The sequence below is a fragment of the Medicago sativa genome, chromosome 6 (genome assembly GCF_051527215.1).
Source record: "Medicago sativa cultivar Bolivia chromosome 6, Bolivia_mono, whole genome shotgun sequence".
NCBI lineage: Eukaryota > Viridiplantae > Streptophyta > Magnoliopsida > Fabales > Fabaceae > Medicago > Medicago sativa.
Window position 1 is genome coordinate 94,857,724 of NC_140754.1, and position 15,318 is coordinate 94,873,041.

At 33.9% G+C, this 15,318-nt stretch overlaps 2 protein-coding genes and 1 pseudogene across 2 annotated transcripts; all 3 read right to left on the minus strand.

Annotated features, from left to right (window-relative positions):
- Window positions 1–24: 24 nt before the first annotated feature.
- LOC146918429 (uncharacterized) lies at window positions 25–1,496 on the minus strand. The gene is made up of 3 exons (XM_085720078.1): window positions 1,355–1,496; window positions 1,164–1,250; window positions 25–1,055 (listed from the first exon to the last, which is right to left on the minus strand). Exons 1-3 carry the CDS (start codon window positions 1,424–1,426, stop codon window positions 273–275), a joined length of 942 nt encoding a protein of 313 aa, XP_085576204.1. The 5' UTR covers window positions 1,427–1,496; the 3' UTR covers window positions 25–272.
- Window positions 1,497–3,782: 2,286 nt separating this feature from the next.
- On the minus strand, window positions 3,783–4,493 carry LOC146918430 (F-box/kelch-repeat protein At3g06240-like; annotated as a pseudogene).
- Window positions 4,494–6,610: 2,117 nt separating this feature from the next.
- On the minus strand, window positions 6,611–14,230 carry AIM1 (Enoyl-CoA hydratase/isomerase family). The gene is made up of 18 exons (XM_085720079.1): window positions 13,969–14,230; window positions 13,780–13,851; window positions 13,410–13,472; window positions 13,023–13,079; window positions 12,843–12,910; window positions 12,367–12,448; window positions 12,200–12,255; window positions 11,779–12,075; window positions 11,536–11,622; window positions 11,277–11,451; window positions 10,651–10,772; window positions 10,019–10,182; window positions 9,613–9,867; window positions 8,545–8,666; window positions 8,306–8,427; window positions 7,754–7,902; window positions 7,374–7,512; window positions 6,611–6,956 (listed from the first exon to the last, which is right to left on the minus strand). Exons 1-18 carry the CDS (start codon window positions 14,060–14,062, stop codon window positions 6,912–6,914), a joined length of 2,169 nt encoding a protein of 722 aa, XP_085576205.1. The 5' UTR covers window positions 14,063–14,230; the 3' UTR covers window positions 6,611–6,911.
- Window positions 14,231–15,318: the final 1,088 nt, after the last annotated feature.

A 15,318-nucleotide genomic window follows, 5' to 3' on the forward strand; every position in this document is an offset into this window, starting at 1 on the left:
AAATAATTGTTGGATATTGGAAAATTCAAAACAATGAAATTCTTTATATGATATGCAACAGGCCAAATTGTTCCCACTGAAAAACAGCTTCTCCAATAATGTGTACAAATGAAAATCATATTCTTTATATTCTTTTTGGGGTGAATTCTGTTTACCTTTTGTGTGGTATAATCAGAGAGCAGTTAAATCAATATCTAACTAAAAGACTAAAAAGGGGCAAAACATAAACCACATGGATTATCTTCATCTTAAGCCTTCAACTGCTTTTAAACTTAAGCTGCCTTAGCGATCCTGGGTGGCTGCTTTCGAACTTCAGTTATTATTTTTGCTTTCTGCTTTCGGTCTTCAGCTTTCTGCATTCTGTTTTCAGCTTTCCGCTTTCTGTCTCTCAGCTTTAGAATTTCGATGTTAGCTTTCCTCCTTTTATCTTCAAGATTTTGAACTTCAGCGAAATCTGTCTCTTCACCGTTCCTCATTCTTTCTTCAGCTCTCAGCTTTTGCTCTACAGCTCTCAGCTTTTCGTCTTCAGCTTTCTTTATTCTTTCTTCGGCTTTCTGCTTTTGGTCTACAGCCTTCTTAATTTCAATTTCAGCTTCCATCATATTCCATTCGGCTCTAACCTTTTTAGCTATTTTCAGCTTTAGAACATCGATGTTAGCTTCCCTACTTTTATCTTCAAGATTTTGAACATCAGTGAAATCTGTCTCTTCACAGTTCCTCAGTTTTTCTTCAGCTCTCAGCCTTTTGTCTTCAGCTTTCTTCATTTTTTCTTCGGCTCTCTGCTTTTGGTATTCAGCCATCTTAATTTCATTTTCAGCTTCCATCATTCTCAATTCAGCTCTCTCCTTTTGAACTTCAGCGAATTCCTCCATCCGAACTTCAGCGAATTCCTCCTCTTCAGGTTTCGTCATTCTGTCCTCACTCTCCTTTTGAATGAATTCCTTCTTCTCTTCAGCTTTCCTTGTTCTTTTTTCAGCCCTCCTCTCAGCTCTCTTCGTTCGAGCTTCATCAGCCTCGTCCTTTTGAACTTCTTGCACAATCTTCAACATAAAGTTCTGCAGGTTTGGAGATGAATCAATATTAAAGAATTGAAAAAAATGAAGAAAGAGGCTAAAGGCAGGCCGGTCCCAAAAACTATGTTAACATATCGAGAAAAAACTTGCCTCACGAGCAGTTAGTGTGCGTTGACTCCTTTTGCTAAGAAGATCAGCAACGGTGGCTTCACGTGAAGCCTTGAAGAATGTCTGTGGCTGGTATATAGTTAACAATAACATTTATAAAAAAAAAGTCATCAAATTGTTTGAATCAAATTAAAAGCATTGATAACTTCGTTAGAATTTACAGAAAAACTTACATCAGTTTTGAAGCCTTTGAAGCCACGGGGTATTTTTGGGAAATACCTTTTGGGTGAAAAGATCGTTGACATTGTAGAGACAGTGAACTGAAAAAGACAAATTTAATTAGACAACATGAGTTGCAAGTCAAAAAAGGACAACAAATTAACAAGGGAGGGGATATATAATAAACCCTAACCCCCAAATAAAGAAACCACATAAAAAAAATTCAAATTGAGAACCAAAGAAAGAGATTATGAATATTAGAAATTAAAAACCTAAACCCCAAATCCAAGAAGATTCAAATGAATATTTCCAGCAATCAACCAATCGATCACAACAAATGATGTATAATAACCCCTAACCTAACCCTAAAAAGACAAATTTAATTAGACAATGATCGATGAAATGATGTATAATAAACCCTAACCCTAAAAAGAAAGAAAACACATAACAAATTTAAAGGACAATAAACTAACTTACGGCCCGTTTGATGGTCAGGATAGGGAGACAGGATATGATACACTAATCATATCTGCTTAAATATCATGTTTGATGCACCAAAGGGATATGATAAAATAAACCATTTTACTATCCCCTATCCTGACTTTCCTTTGTCATTTCTATCTGAGTATATGCTGGGTCAGAAGATTATTACTTAGTTATTATCTTGATATTCTACCATTTTTAAAATATTGTCTTTTTTAAAATAATGATAGCATGTATTTTCTATTATAATTAATAACATGTCATTTTTACAATATTTAATTAATTATGAGAGCAATTTTTTCATTTAATTATAATGATATCCTGGTTGTTATCATGTGCGCATCAAACACATGATAGGATTAATGTTTATCATGTTCTTATCATATCCTATCTATATCCAGCTTTATATCATATTCTGCCTCTATCTTATCCTGATCATCAAACGGACCCTACAAGTCTAATAATAACATACACCCTCCGGTCACTATTATAAACAAAAATTAATATTTTAGATTCGTTCATTAAATGTTGTAGGTGATATATAATACAATTGAATAAATCTAACATGTTGAGTTTTGCTTATAACAATGATTGGAGGGGGTACACAGTTTAGTTTGGTTATTGATGTTAGGAAATGAACATCCGAAATCTCTATATGAAATACAATCAACAATGTCATGGCATATCTATCTAGAAACTAGAAAAGAAAATGCATATTATGTTATGTTATTATTATCTCCTCCCTCCCTCAGATAGATTGATTCATTCATTCATAGGCATTGAAAACGAAAGAAGCTTTGCATTGCATTGCATGGAATTGGAAAATTAAGAAAAAAAAAGAAGAAGAAAAAAAGGACAAGAAACTAACGAGTTAAATTAAATTCCATATGACAGAACAACAAAGAATATGTATAATAAACCCTAACCCCTTTCAAAAAAAAAAAAAAAACCCTAACCCTAAAATCTGAGATGATTCGAATGAATATTTCGAGCAATGGATCGATCACACAACAGGAACATATTAAGTATCGAAAGAAGAAAAATAATATATAGAAACCTTGTGATCGAGTAGAGCAGCGGATTATGAGAATCGCGGACGATAGATTATGATTAGAGAGACTTCTTTTCCCGCTTGAGAAAATATAGTAACTAACTCCTCCCTACATTCCTTAAAAAAAAAAAAAACTCCTCCCTACGTTTTGATTTTAGTGTCGTTTTGGGATTATATATGTGTGTGTGTGTGTGTGTGTGTGTGTGTGTGTGTGTGTGTGTGTGTGTGGATGAAAATGTACAAAATACACCAAAAAGTCGTCAAACGACGCTTCAAAAAACCACCACAAAGAGGAACACCCGAAGCCCCACATGCGAGGCCAAGGGCACACCCACAACTACCCTAGAGGAACAAAAACAGCAAAGGAAAAGAAAACAACACCAAGAGCCGGGCGCCACAAGCAATAGCAACCACAACAAACACCTGCGAAACCCGGAAAAGAAGAGCGAGGAACACCGCGGAAGCTGACCAGGAGGGGGAGGAGGCAGAAAATGTTTTGGGATAATATATTCTATATGTGTTGACTTTTTCTCTTTTTAATTATAATCTTAAGCAAATTTGATTAAAATGTTATTTTGTTAGTGTTATTTAAAAATATAAGAATTTATACTATATTTTTTATTTTTTTGAAAGATATCGTATTTGTTATATTGTTGCTACCATTGAAAAAGATAATTACTAAAAGAAAATCATTGAAAAAAATAAGTATAGTTTGTAACAATATAAAAACAAAATATTTATTATCTACACCTCTAGTTTTAATAACGCACAAATTAATTTTAATAAAATTTTCATAAAAATTATTGTTCATAATTTATACACAATAAAAAGAGCGGACAGAAAGGCACGAAGTGTCCGTCTAAATGCTAGTAGTATTAGTAGTAATAATAAGTCCTCGTGAGCTTAGCTCAATTTTTAAAAGTAGTCGTCTCTTCAATATGTGAGAACAATGCAATGGACCCATTTAGCACCCCCAAGTTTATCCATGATGCTTTAAATTTAAAACAATCATCATCTTCATCTGAGTGTATGGGTGTTACAAGGAACACCTCATTGCTCAAGTAAAATGATACCAAACATGGTTGAAATGGGCTATTATGTTTTTCTGAAAATCCATAACTTTTTTTACACTACCAATGACACACACCATCCATGTAGAGATGGGTGCCCTCGGACCATTTTAAAGAAGGTGGCATGTCAACATCAAGTTTCCTCCACGAGTTACTTCTAATGCTATATATCTCCCATAAGGGATCAAAATATTGGTTTCCCAAATATTTGCGGTGCCTATTGTTTTGATCTGGAAAGAATATATAATGAATGACCTTATAGTCGTTTGTTGTACAATCATAACCAAATCCATGAAGATAAGACACAAAGTCAGAAGAAGCCTTAGCAACATCTGGGACATAGGAATCAATTGTACGTGGAGGGATGAGTCCGAATTTCTCAGTAGTTGGATCCCACAATATATGTTCATTTTGACAACATTGATGGAGCAAGAGAGTGCCATTAATACTGCCAAAACCAAAAATTTGAAAATTTTCGTCATCTTCAAATGGATTTGAGAAATTTAATTGGAGCTTATTCTCAAATTTGTCGCCTGAAAGAATATACATAAGTTGTGTCTCCTTCGAATCAAGCCATGTCGGAACCTTTAGGATGAGAGATGCTCCATCGTAATAAGAACCACGAAGAGAATTAGATAATAAATTGTTGCAGAACACTTTCACGAAGTGTTGGTTTTCAGATAAGAGAGACCATGGTTTACAAACACATTCAAAACGCTTGAAAGATTTAAGAGGCAATTTTGATAGAATGGACAAGGAAATCTCATGAGGAATATATTTGGTGCTCACCTTTTCATTTATCGCAGTAGCTGATTTCTTCTCCATTAAGACGAGACAAGAGGGACGAAGTTCGGGTGCAAATTGCGATTGTAATCCTTAACCGGTTGCGGAAGAATAAAGGATTTGATTTTGGAGTGTTAGGGTTTTGAAATGAGAGAGCAATGAAAGAATAATTGGAGACTCGGACTAGAGTGTTATTTTGAATAACTTCTCATAAAATTTATTTTCACTAGAGAAAAAAATATGTGATTTTTATTATAAAAAATATCTAACAAATGAATATTTAAATTGCTGAATGTCAAAATTTCTCTTTAAACTTACGCATAAAAATGTTTTTTGATCAAATTTTATTTTTAGTCCTTATATAAAATTTGTCCAAACAATTGTCCTTCAAAGGTTTTCCCTCAATATTTTTGGTCGCTACTTTTAAGTAATCTCCTAAAATTTGAACAAATTTTTGCAATGATGTTTACTACATTACATAGAAATTTCATTTGAAAAAGTTAGAATTTGTTAACAAGTGATGAATTTTTAAATTTTTTGACACGTAAAAAATTATATTTAATTAATCTTATGTTAAAAATTTCTAATTTTTTTCTACGAGAGTTTCTTATAATATTCGAAACGTGATTGCAAAAACTTAACCAAAAATCTGAAAAGCACGTATAATTGACTTAAAAATAGGGATAACAAATGTTGAAAGAAAATAATGTTACTTTTAACTTGACGATATTTTGTGGATTATTTAATAACTTGACAATATTTTGCGGATTATTTAACAATCATGAAGCTCCATATTATCCCATTCTAATTAAAAAAATTATCTATAGAAACATAATGTTATTTTTCTATCTTTTATAGTTTTATCCTTACATTATGTTTTTACGTTGTCTCTTCCTTTTTTTTTCTCTTTATTGTTTTTGACCAATTAGAAGAAAGAAAAATAAAGTTGTCACCAAATTAGTGTACAAATATCTGGAAAAATAACATTTCAATTTAAAGTTACTAATTCATTTTGTGTCATAAGACTTTGAAACGAGGAGTCTACCATCAAAAGGAAGACACTTATGCTTATTACAGGAACGTTACATTCATAACCAAAAACTCGTTAGAAGGTACAACATAATTAAGATTCAGCTTATGTTGTCCAAAAACAGCCAAAAAGGCATTTTTAATGGACACTATTTAAGAACTTTATTTGAAAGTATGCATTCATACCATGCAAATATACAAACAAAAATTCTATTCACATGTTGATTGAGTCATTGATGTATCAAGTTTATAATACAGACCAAATATATTTGTTATTCAATGAATCTGAGAAGAAAAAAAAAATTGATAGTGACCAAAGGGTGCAAGGGTTTTTAGGCTTAAACACATTTTTGGTCCCTTAACTTCATTTCGAGGTTCATATTGGTCCCTTATTAAAAAAAAAAGGTCCAGATAGATCCTTTAATTTTTTTTTATTGGTACGACGTTCGCTGCATTATACATGTGACATGGTAATTAGCATCTCCTTCTTCCCGCTTTACCAATTCCTCTATATATCAAAATTGGGGGTTCATTGGACTCATTTTTCCCCAAATTCTTCAACCCATCTTAGGGATTGCAACCAATCTTCTTCCCTATATGAACTAACATGCCAAATTTGCAAGGTTTCTTATCAACTTACTTTCTGAAATCGTTAAGCAATGGTGCAAAGGGTGGATCCAACATGAATTTGCATGGATCTCGACTTCAGAAATACGAATTCACATGGAAAGGACCTACCTGCACCTTTTTTTAAATAAGGGACCAATATGAACCCCGCACCAAAAAGGTGTTTAGCTTAGTTTTTATAGATATAGACATTTGAACTAATGTTGAGCAATGAGGAGAAATAGGGGTAAATCAAAACACAAACCAAAGTTGAAAGCGAAACGGTTTATACTACATAAGAGTTCAACAAGGGGACTATTAGCAATCTCACTAACTTCTTTGAGGTAACCATGCATTTTCAAAATGTAACAAGAGAAGCATAAACCTCATGAACCCATAAAAACATTTATTTTCCTATGAATTTTCCATTTTGCTGGTAGGGGTGAGAATATTATTTAAACTTGGTAGGAAACAAATCTTATGAGCTAAATTTCCTATCCTAGAACATCCAACATGAGAAACACTCTGTGTAGGATCATCATTTCCTTCTCATAGACGCGCCTTTGATGTTGGATTTGTTGAAGCCGGTGCACTCTGCAGGCAATACATAAAACAATGTCAAGCATGCTCTTGTTGATCATTAATCAATGCATTTATGTGTGTGTGTGTGTCCATGAAGTGTCAGTTAAGTGGTAAGATGATGTTCAAACTCCCTCGGAGACCGTTGTAAAATGAAAATTAGTGTCAAATTAGTAAATAATAATGATCCCTTTCATAAGGGTGAAGTGTGTTCTCATTACAAGTAAATGTCAAATTATAATAAAATTACAGAAGGTTAAAATTGAAAAACAGTAAGCTAAATCTCTATAGTTAGTATTTTTTTTTTTAACCTAGCAACTATACATGCTTATGATGTTTTGTTTTAAGATGTCATTTCATGCACAAAGGAGATTAAGAAAACTAAATTTCATGGAATTTGCATAGATTATAAAGAGAACATTGTTGTCTTACCAAAGGAATGCCTTTTGTTGCTCTTTCTTCCAAATACCTTGATGGTTTATAAAAGTTACCATATAATTGTGCCCATTTTTTTAGGCTGCTATATATATGCTTAGCTCCAACTAGATCAGCCCAGAAAACAATGCCACCCCTACCACAAAAAATGATTGCAATGAGACAAGTTAAAGAATAAAAATACATTAACAATTATGGGTGAGAATAGGTCAGGCCGACCAATAGGAGTCAATGGCCAATCCTACGCCTGGCCCAGGCTAGGTTTTCTTTCGATAGCCAAGGTCAAGACTATTTTAGAAGCTTATTACCCTCATTGAACTCTCTAAATTATTTTAAAGATCATCCTCAATCATTAAAAGAAGGGAAGTGAGGCCTACCGATAACTTGGGAAGCTCATTCCAAGGACAGATGCAATGTCAAGGTCTGATGCGCGAATAACAATTCCTTCTTCTAAAACACGACAAGCCTCGTTCACTACTGGAAAGAGTATCATCTCCACGATCTCTTGGTCGGTGATAGAAATAGGCTACAAAATTAACAAAATATGAGTTTTACTTGCCCTTCACATCAAAAGGCAACAATGTTTGTTTCAATGTAATTTTAATATCAATTTGTATCTATGACCTTGTTTAGATAAACAACTGAATTAAGCGTTTCTAGTATACGCGCTTATCATACAAGTATTAATGCATAAGTTATTTCTATGATAAGATATAAAATAAAGTCAAACTGTTTTGTTATAAGCTAAAAGTTGTTTTGTAAGCTATCCTGGAGATATTATAGAAGTAAGAAAACAGCTTATGGACATGTGATAAGCTGTTTCTATAAGCTCTTCCAAACAGTCTCACAAGTACTTATGGCAGTAAATAAGCTCAAAATTAAATAAGTCAATCTAACAGGACCTATATATCACTACAAAGTAAAAGCACCTTTCCATTCGGCATAATATTGCTAAGTCTTCTAGACTCCTCAACCATTGGTAGTACTGAAGGGTCGGGTTTTGGTCTGCTACCCTTTTCGTAAATGTAGTACCCTTTCCCGTTATTTTTTCCTGATAGGATGATATAGGTAGCCAATGACAGAAAACATTAGTTACTTGCAGCACAAGTAATGACTCTAGCACAACGAAAGCATAATGTTTTTTTGAAAAGTGATGATTAAGTATTACCGTTTCGCCCGTTTTTTATCAAAATATCAAGTAGTGGAGTTGGGAATGTGCGGCCAGCAAATGAACCGGCAAATTCTTTTCCGACGGCTACGGCAACTCCATAGCCAGACAAGTCCTGAAGCCTGCAAGTCATGGAAAGATTGTTTCATGATATAGAACCGAGACTTATGCACGGTGTTTTGGAGTGGATGCCATGAAATCATTAATTTTTTATTCATGCAAGCCCTTAATCTTAGCATAGTGAATGTAAACCGAGAGTTAAACATCTGTTTACAAGAGAATTTCTATAGCAATGAATTGCATTAGTTTAGAAACTTCAAACAATGGCATCAGATTAGTGCCATATGCATTTTGTTACATATTATAAAATATAAAAAATAAAAAACAAATGATTTTCGAATCCAATAATTTAGGGATTTTTAAGAAAAACAAATGCTATTTGTGTTTGTTTACCATAATGAAAATCACTTTTTTGTTAAATCATCTATCAGAAATGTTTTTTTTGCTTCAGAGAAGCTACTCAAAACATCTTTTCCTATTTTGAGCAGTTTTTAGATTTTTTTAGATTCAATTTTTTTTTAAAAGCTAGCAAACAGATGAAAACTCCTAAAAATGATTATCTTTTAAAAAAGGGAAATGTTAACCAGTGCCCCTGGGGCACTGGTTAAGGAAGCCAAATGTAGTAAGGTTACATTGTAACTTGTGCATCCAAGGTCTTAAAAGTGTAAAAAGTGACATTTTTAATTCAAAACTTTCTCTTTTAACTTCCTTAACCAGTGCCCCGGGGGCACTGGTTAAGGAAGCCAAATGTAGTAAGGTTACATTGTAACTTGTGCATCCAAGGTCTTAAAAGTGTAAAAAGTGACATTTTTAATTCAAAACTTTCTCTTTTAACTTCCTTAACCAGTGCCCCGGGGGCACTGGTTAACATGACCCTTTAAAAAAATCTGAAACAAACAAGCCCAAAATTAAATTGAGTGTTTATGTTGAAATTGTGGGGAAGAGGGTTAATATTGTACTCGAGATAAGTAATGAAAATTCAGAAATACTAAGAGATAAGAGGATTACTGGAAAGGACCCATAGGAAGGCCAAAATTGCTTATCAATCTGTCAATTCTGAAAACATCCACACCCAAGTTGGCCAAAAAATGGGCACCTTGTGCATATGGGAAGAAGGTTCTGTTCACCGCAAAGCCAGTGCAGTTACCGACCACAACAGGAGATTTTTTGATGATTTTACCAACTGTCACCAGATCAAGAATAACTTGGGCCGAAGTTTTATTCGTTCGTACAATCTCCAAAAGCGGCATAATATGAGCAGGACTGTACATCAAGAAGAGAAATCAGAAAGCACCCATAGAACATCTTCAAAAAGTTATTTACAACAGGACTATGTGTGCGTGTGTGGATGTGTATAATTTTATATTTTTTCCCCTTTAAGAAGAAAGGAAACAAGAGAAATGAGTTTACTAACCTGAAAAAATGAGCACCGATAACACGGTCTTGAGAGCTGATCTTTTCACCGATAATGTTAAGGTCAATAGTCGATGTGTTTGATGCCAAAATGCAGTGTGGGGGACATATCTTCTCAAGATCACTAAATATATCTTGTTTAAGACTCACTTTTTCAATTACAGCCTGCAAAGAGAGAACAGTAATAGTAATTAGCTTCTAATAGCATCAAAAAAGAAATGTTACATATGTCCTTCACTTATAAACAGACACAGACACCGCACATTACACTGACATGCCAACATTGGTAATAATATGAGAGAGTGAAATATTTAAATGTAATCACATTTGTCCTTCACTTATAAACAGACATGGACACCGCACATTACACTGACATGCCAACATTGGTAATAATATGAGAAAGTGAAATATTTAAATGTAATCACATTTGTCGAGCACCAGACACACCTTCAATTTGAAGTGTCGGTGCTACATAGTGAGACAACAAAAATGGACTTGAAGAAAAATTGTACTATAACAAAAAAAAAAAAAACACTTCGAAAATCTGTTCAAACGATCCAAATTCCAATGTCCGGTACCACGCGAATCGATACACAAAGTTAAAAAAAAAAAAAAAAACTTCGGGAAACTAACCTCAATGACCATGTCCACATCTTTAAACTCTGCATAATCCAGAACACCTTTAAGCAGTGAGAGAGCACCTTCTGCCTTCTGCTGAGTCAACTTTTTTCTTGTTACTAAGCCACGAACATTAGCTATCATATAAAAGGAAACAAAAATATGTTTAGCAAGTCGTATAGCATAAAGTCATACATATTAAGGATGAGACTGGTGTACATTTAAGGGCTGGTTCTCTTTAGTTTCTTAGATACTCTATTAGCGAGCGTCAAGAACTCAGAAAAGAAATGAAAATTTGATAGAAAGAATCAAAAGAAAAAAAAAAACAATGGAAAATGCTAACAAGTGCCCTAAGGGCATTGTTTAAGCATCTAAAAGTAGCAATTTTTGCATTGGAAATTGTACGGTTATGACTCTAAAAAGTGTTTGACTTGTATTTTCAAGACATTGTTTCTTTCTTTGGGTTCCTTAAAATATGCCCTTAGGGCACTTGTTAGCAAGACCCAAAAACAATTTATTGTAATAACAAGTCACTCATAGCAACTTGACAATAATGTATCGCTAACATTGACCAATTATCAATTTGTTTTATGTGTCCTATTATTCCTACTTTACTCACATCACATGACTAAAACTATCACCTTCTATTGTTTTTATTCCTTTTTGAAGATATTCAGAATTGACTTCCTTGAGTATAACACGAATGTTGCCTAGAATAAGTGCGGTAGCAATGCCAGAACCCATTAGACCTCCTCCAATAACAGCTGCTTTTCTCACATTTCTTGGCTTAAGTCCAATATCAGTTACACCAGGAATCTGCCAAAAGAGAGAGTCGGTGAATACATATTAAAAACCGAAGTACTAAACCATATGAAACTTTGGTCATATCTAGCGTTGTACCTTTGATATTGTGCGCTGAGCAAAGAAGACATGAATTAAACCTTTCGCAGTTTCAGACAAGACTAATTTCTTGAATACTTCTGCTTCCTGCAATTAATTTGATCCTAAGTTACACAAAACACGTAACAGGAAATTTCTAATGCTAATCATACAAGAAAAAGAAGAAAGAAGTGCCAACTCAAACTCAAGCAATACGACAAGAAAAAAATGAATTAAAGAACAAAGATAAAGAACTAGCAATACCCTTAAAACTCCACTGTAACCACCGTGAAGTATCCCATGCTCAATCACATCTATGCAAGCTTGTTGCTGAGGCAAATGTGGAGCAGTCTTTTTGACATGTTCTCTGGCAGTTCTCAATACCTCACGTGCGTTGGAACCAAGTTTGTCTGTGATATGAAGTGAACGAATCCAAGGTTTGCGCTTTTCGGCAATTTCAAGAGCCCATTGCCTAGATACCTTTAGTAACTCCGCAGGAGATACAATAGCATCAATAAGTCCTAGTTTTTGCCCTTCTTCTGATGTGATTGATTTAGATGTCTGTAAGAAATGCAAGATTAACATATGTCTATTGCACCACAAAGGGTGAAAAGAAAAAAAACATAAAAATCCATGCGTGATGATTGATGCTCAAACGATTGCAAATGAATGATCAACATCTTACCAGCATCATTTCAACTGCTTTAGACGTCCCAACAAGCCTTGGAAGACGCTGTGTACCTTATTAATCAACAAATTTTGGCAACATTTCAGTGAATATTACTAAAACATGAAAATTTTCTTACTCCTGCCCTAGATTACCAAACAAATGAGCATGCAAATGTTGATTACCTCCGAATCCCGGAATAATACCAAGTGTCAGCTCTGGCAGGCCCAATTGAGCTTTTGGAGCAGCAACACGTGCATGGCATCCCTATACAATGAAAAAGTGGTGCATTACAAGGATGAAAGATTTATATCAATCTAACGGTTTTTGTAACATATGACACTCAGTGTTGTCAAATAGAGACGTGACAATAGTCGCACTCTAGCGCTATAACATTATAGTGCAGCAGAATTTGGATGAATAGCTATTGTTCCGCTGTATACAAAGTGTAGCATAGCACTTGGTACAAAGTGTTGTCAAAAAGCAATTATATTGTGCTATAGCACTGTAGCGTAGCGGAAATAAAACAGACCGCTATTTCCGACGATTTGTGATTGATAATACTGTCCTAAACATTCCCTCCATATGCAATAATGAAGACACTTGCAGAACAATTCTTATTTAGAGGAAAACCATGCATTTTCAGTGACAAAAAACTAACCATGGCCAATTCTAATCCACCTCCAAGTGCAAGCCCCTCGACTGCTGCAACAACAGGCTTCTTCGAATCTATAATTACGAAGATTCAATATTATTAATCAATAATGTTGCAACTTGACACATTCATACTAAAAGAAACATAATGGAAAGTCGTCCTCTTAGGCAGGCTTAAACTTATAACCTTCAATTGAGTTGACAACCAGCTCCACAGATACATCAGGAACAAGCGTGATATCCCCTGTCAAGATAAAAAACAGCAAATATATAAGACTCGTAACCATAATTCAACTAATTTTTTTTATCATTCAAGCACAATGTTTGGATAAGCAACTTAATTAGGTGCTTATAGTATAAGCGCTGATCAGCTATTTCTATAACAAAACATAAAATAAAGTCAAACTACTTTCATAAAAGCCATAATCTATTTTCATAAGCTATCGTGGAGAGCATGTGAAAATAAGCTTAAAACAGCATGTGAACATGTTATAAGTTGTTTCCATAAGCTCTCAAATAGTCTTAAGAGTGCTTTATGCCAGTATATAAGCTCAAATAAGTCAAACCAACTTACCGGTTTGGTGAACTTTCTGCATAACACTGATATCAAACCCTCCAGAAAATCTCCCACCTTTACCTGAATTCAAGGGAGAAAGGAAGAAAACAATTACAAATTTTCTTACTTCAACAATCAAATCAAATAAAATTGTATCCATGATCCATTCCATAAAATAAACTGAACAAACCCATTTTCATAAAAACAAAAAATCATTGACCTATGGAGCACAATCACAGATACATACACCAGACACCACACTAACACTGACATATGAAAATGAATTCAATATAATCACATGTGTCAGTGTCAGACACTGACATGCCTTTGATCAGACGTGTTGGTGCTACAAAGATCATGAAGAACATGCAATCCAAATCAAAATTACCTGTCAAAACTATAGCTTTCACATCATTCCTCCTTGCTGCTTCTTCAAATTTGTATTTCAACCCTCTAATAACTAATAAAACAAAACAAAAACATGAAAATTTCACATAACTATACCAAAATTTTTATTAACAGCTATAATTCACAAAAAAAATAAAAAAGTGGAGAATTGATGAAACACTGATCTTACTTGGAATAGCCAAAGCATTAACAGGTGGATTACACATAGTGATAACAGCAACACCATCATTTCCAACTTCAAAATCAACCTTAACGGATGCCATTTTTGAGAGAAATTGTTACAAAGATCCAAAGTTGGGTGCTTTTTGAATCAAGAAATGGTTTTTTGGATCAAAGGAGAAGAAACTGATGTGGGTTTAAAGTGGCATAGGGAATGATTGAATGGAAAAGAAGAAAGTCGTGGGGGGTTTCCTGAGTGACTTCGGTGGTGTGAAAATGAAATGTTGACTCACCGACCGTATACGAGGTATGTGTGAAACACGTGTAAGGGGTAAGATCTTGAGATTGTACTGTATAGGATTTGGATTGAGTAACCTCGTCTCGCAATTACTTGTCTTGACCGTTAGATATGAAATCGATGGATGAGATACGGTTAATTTTTGTTAGTCTATAATTTGAATTGTTCGATTTCCAATTAACGATCGAGATGAATTTAAAATGTGTAATTGTGTGTTGTTTAACAATAAGTTAATCATCTCTTATTCAAAGTCTTTTGTCATATATTGTGTGTTGAGTAGATAATATATGGCAAAAGATGTTGAGTATGAGAGGATCAACATGTTAATGACGGTGTTGATTAATGGAAGCGCGCACATGGTGAGCTAGTGAGGGAATCCGTGTGGGCTTACTTAGTCACGCAAATATGGAAAAACTCCTTTTTTACAATTTTCTGGGTATTTATGGTTTTACCCTTATTTAATTCCTACTATTGAAAATTTACGGGAGAAACTTTAAGATGTTAGTAGTATTTATCGTGTTGTTATTTTCTACACCAGGGAGATAAAAAGTTGCTTTGAGCACCGGTGAAGGAGTAGTATTTATGATTTTTTGGGTATTTGTAATCACAATAGTTTTTACAATTTCATCTTTTAAGATAGAGAGTTGGTTTATGTTTTCAACGTGTTATTTATCGTTGATTGAAAAAAAAAAAGATGTATAATCAATAAGGATATGAAGATAATAAAATAATTAATATAGTTTGAAATACTCCCTCTGGTCCTTAATATAAGCAACTTTTCAAAAAAATTGTTTGGTTCTTAATATAAGAAAAAGTACAATTTTGAGTGCATATTTATCGATTAAATGTCACTTTTACCCTTATTTGATTCCTACTACTGAAAATTTACCAGAGACACTTTAAGATGTTAGTATTTATTGTGTTGTTATTTTCTACACATAGGGAGATAAAAAGTTGCTTTGAGCACGGGTGAATGATTACTTTAAAAGTATATGAAAAGAACATGGCTAGCCACTGATAACTCAAATTGCTCTTGATTGTTCTGCAGTTTAATTAAAATAC

What these genes read in the sequence shown, in the direction of transcription:
- LOC146918429 (XM_085720078.1), bottom strand. Translation starts at nt 1,426, where the DNA reads ATGTCAACGATCTTTTCACCCAAAAGGTATTTCCCAAAAATACCCCGT. An exon ending in TCAAAGGCTTCAAAACTGAT is followed by an intron (nt 1,251 to 1,354) that starts GTAAGTTTTTCT and finishes ACTATATACCAG; the next exon opens with CCACAGACATTCTTCAAGGC. An exon ending in GCACACTAACTGCTCGTGAG is followed by an intron (nt 1,056 to 1,163) that starts GCAAGTTTTTTC and finishes CCAAACCTGCAG; the next exon opens with AACTTTATGTTGAAGATTGT.
- AIM1 (XM_085720079.1), bottom strand. Translation starts at nt 14,062, where the DNA reads ATGGCATCCGTTAAGGTTGATTTTGAAGTTGGAAATGATGGTGTTGCT. An exon ending in GGTTGTCAACTCAATTGAAG is followed by an intron (nt 12,911 to 13,022) that starts GTTATAAGTTTA and finishes TCGTAATTATAG; the next exon opens with ATTCGAAGAAGCCTGTTGTT. An exon ending in GTTACAGTGGAGTTTTAAGG is followed by an intron (nt 11,623 to 11,778) that starts GTATTGCTAGTT and finishes AATTAATTGCAG; the next exon opens with GAAGCAGAAGTATTCAAGAA.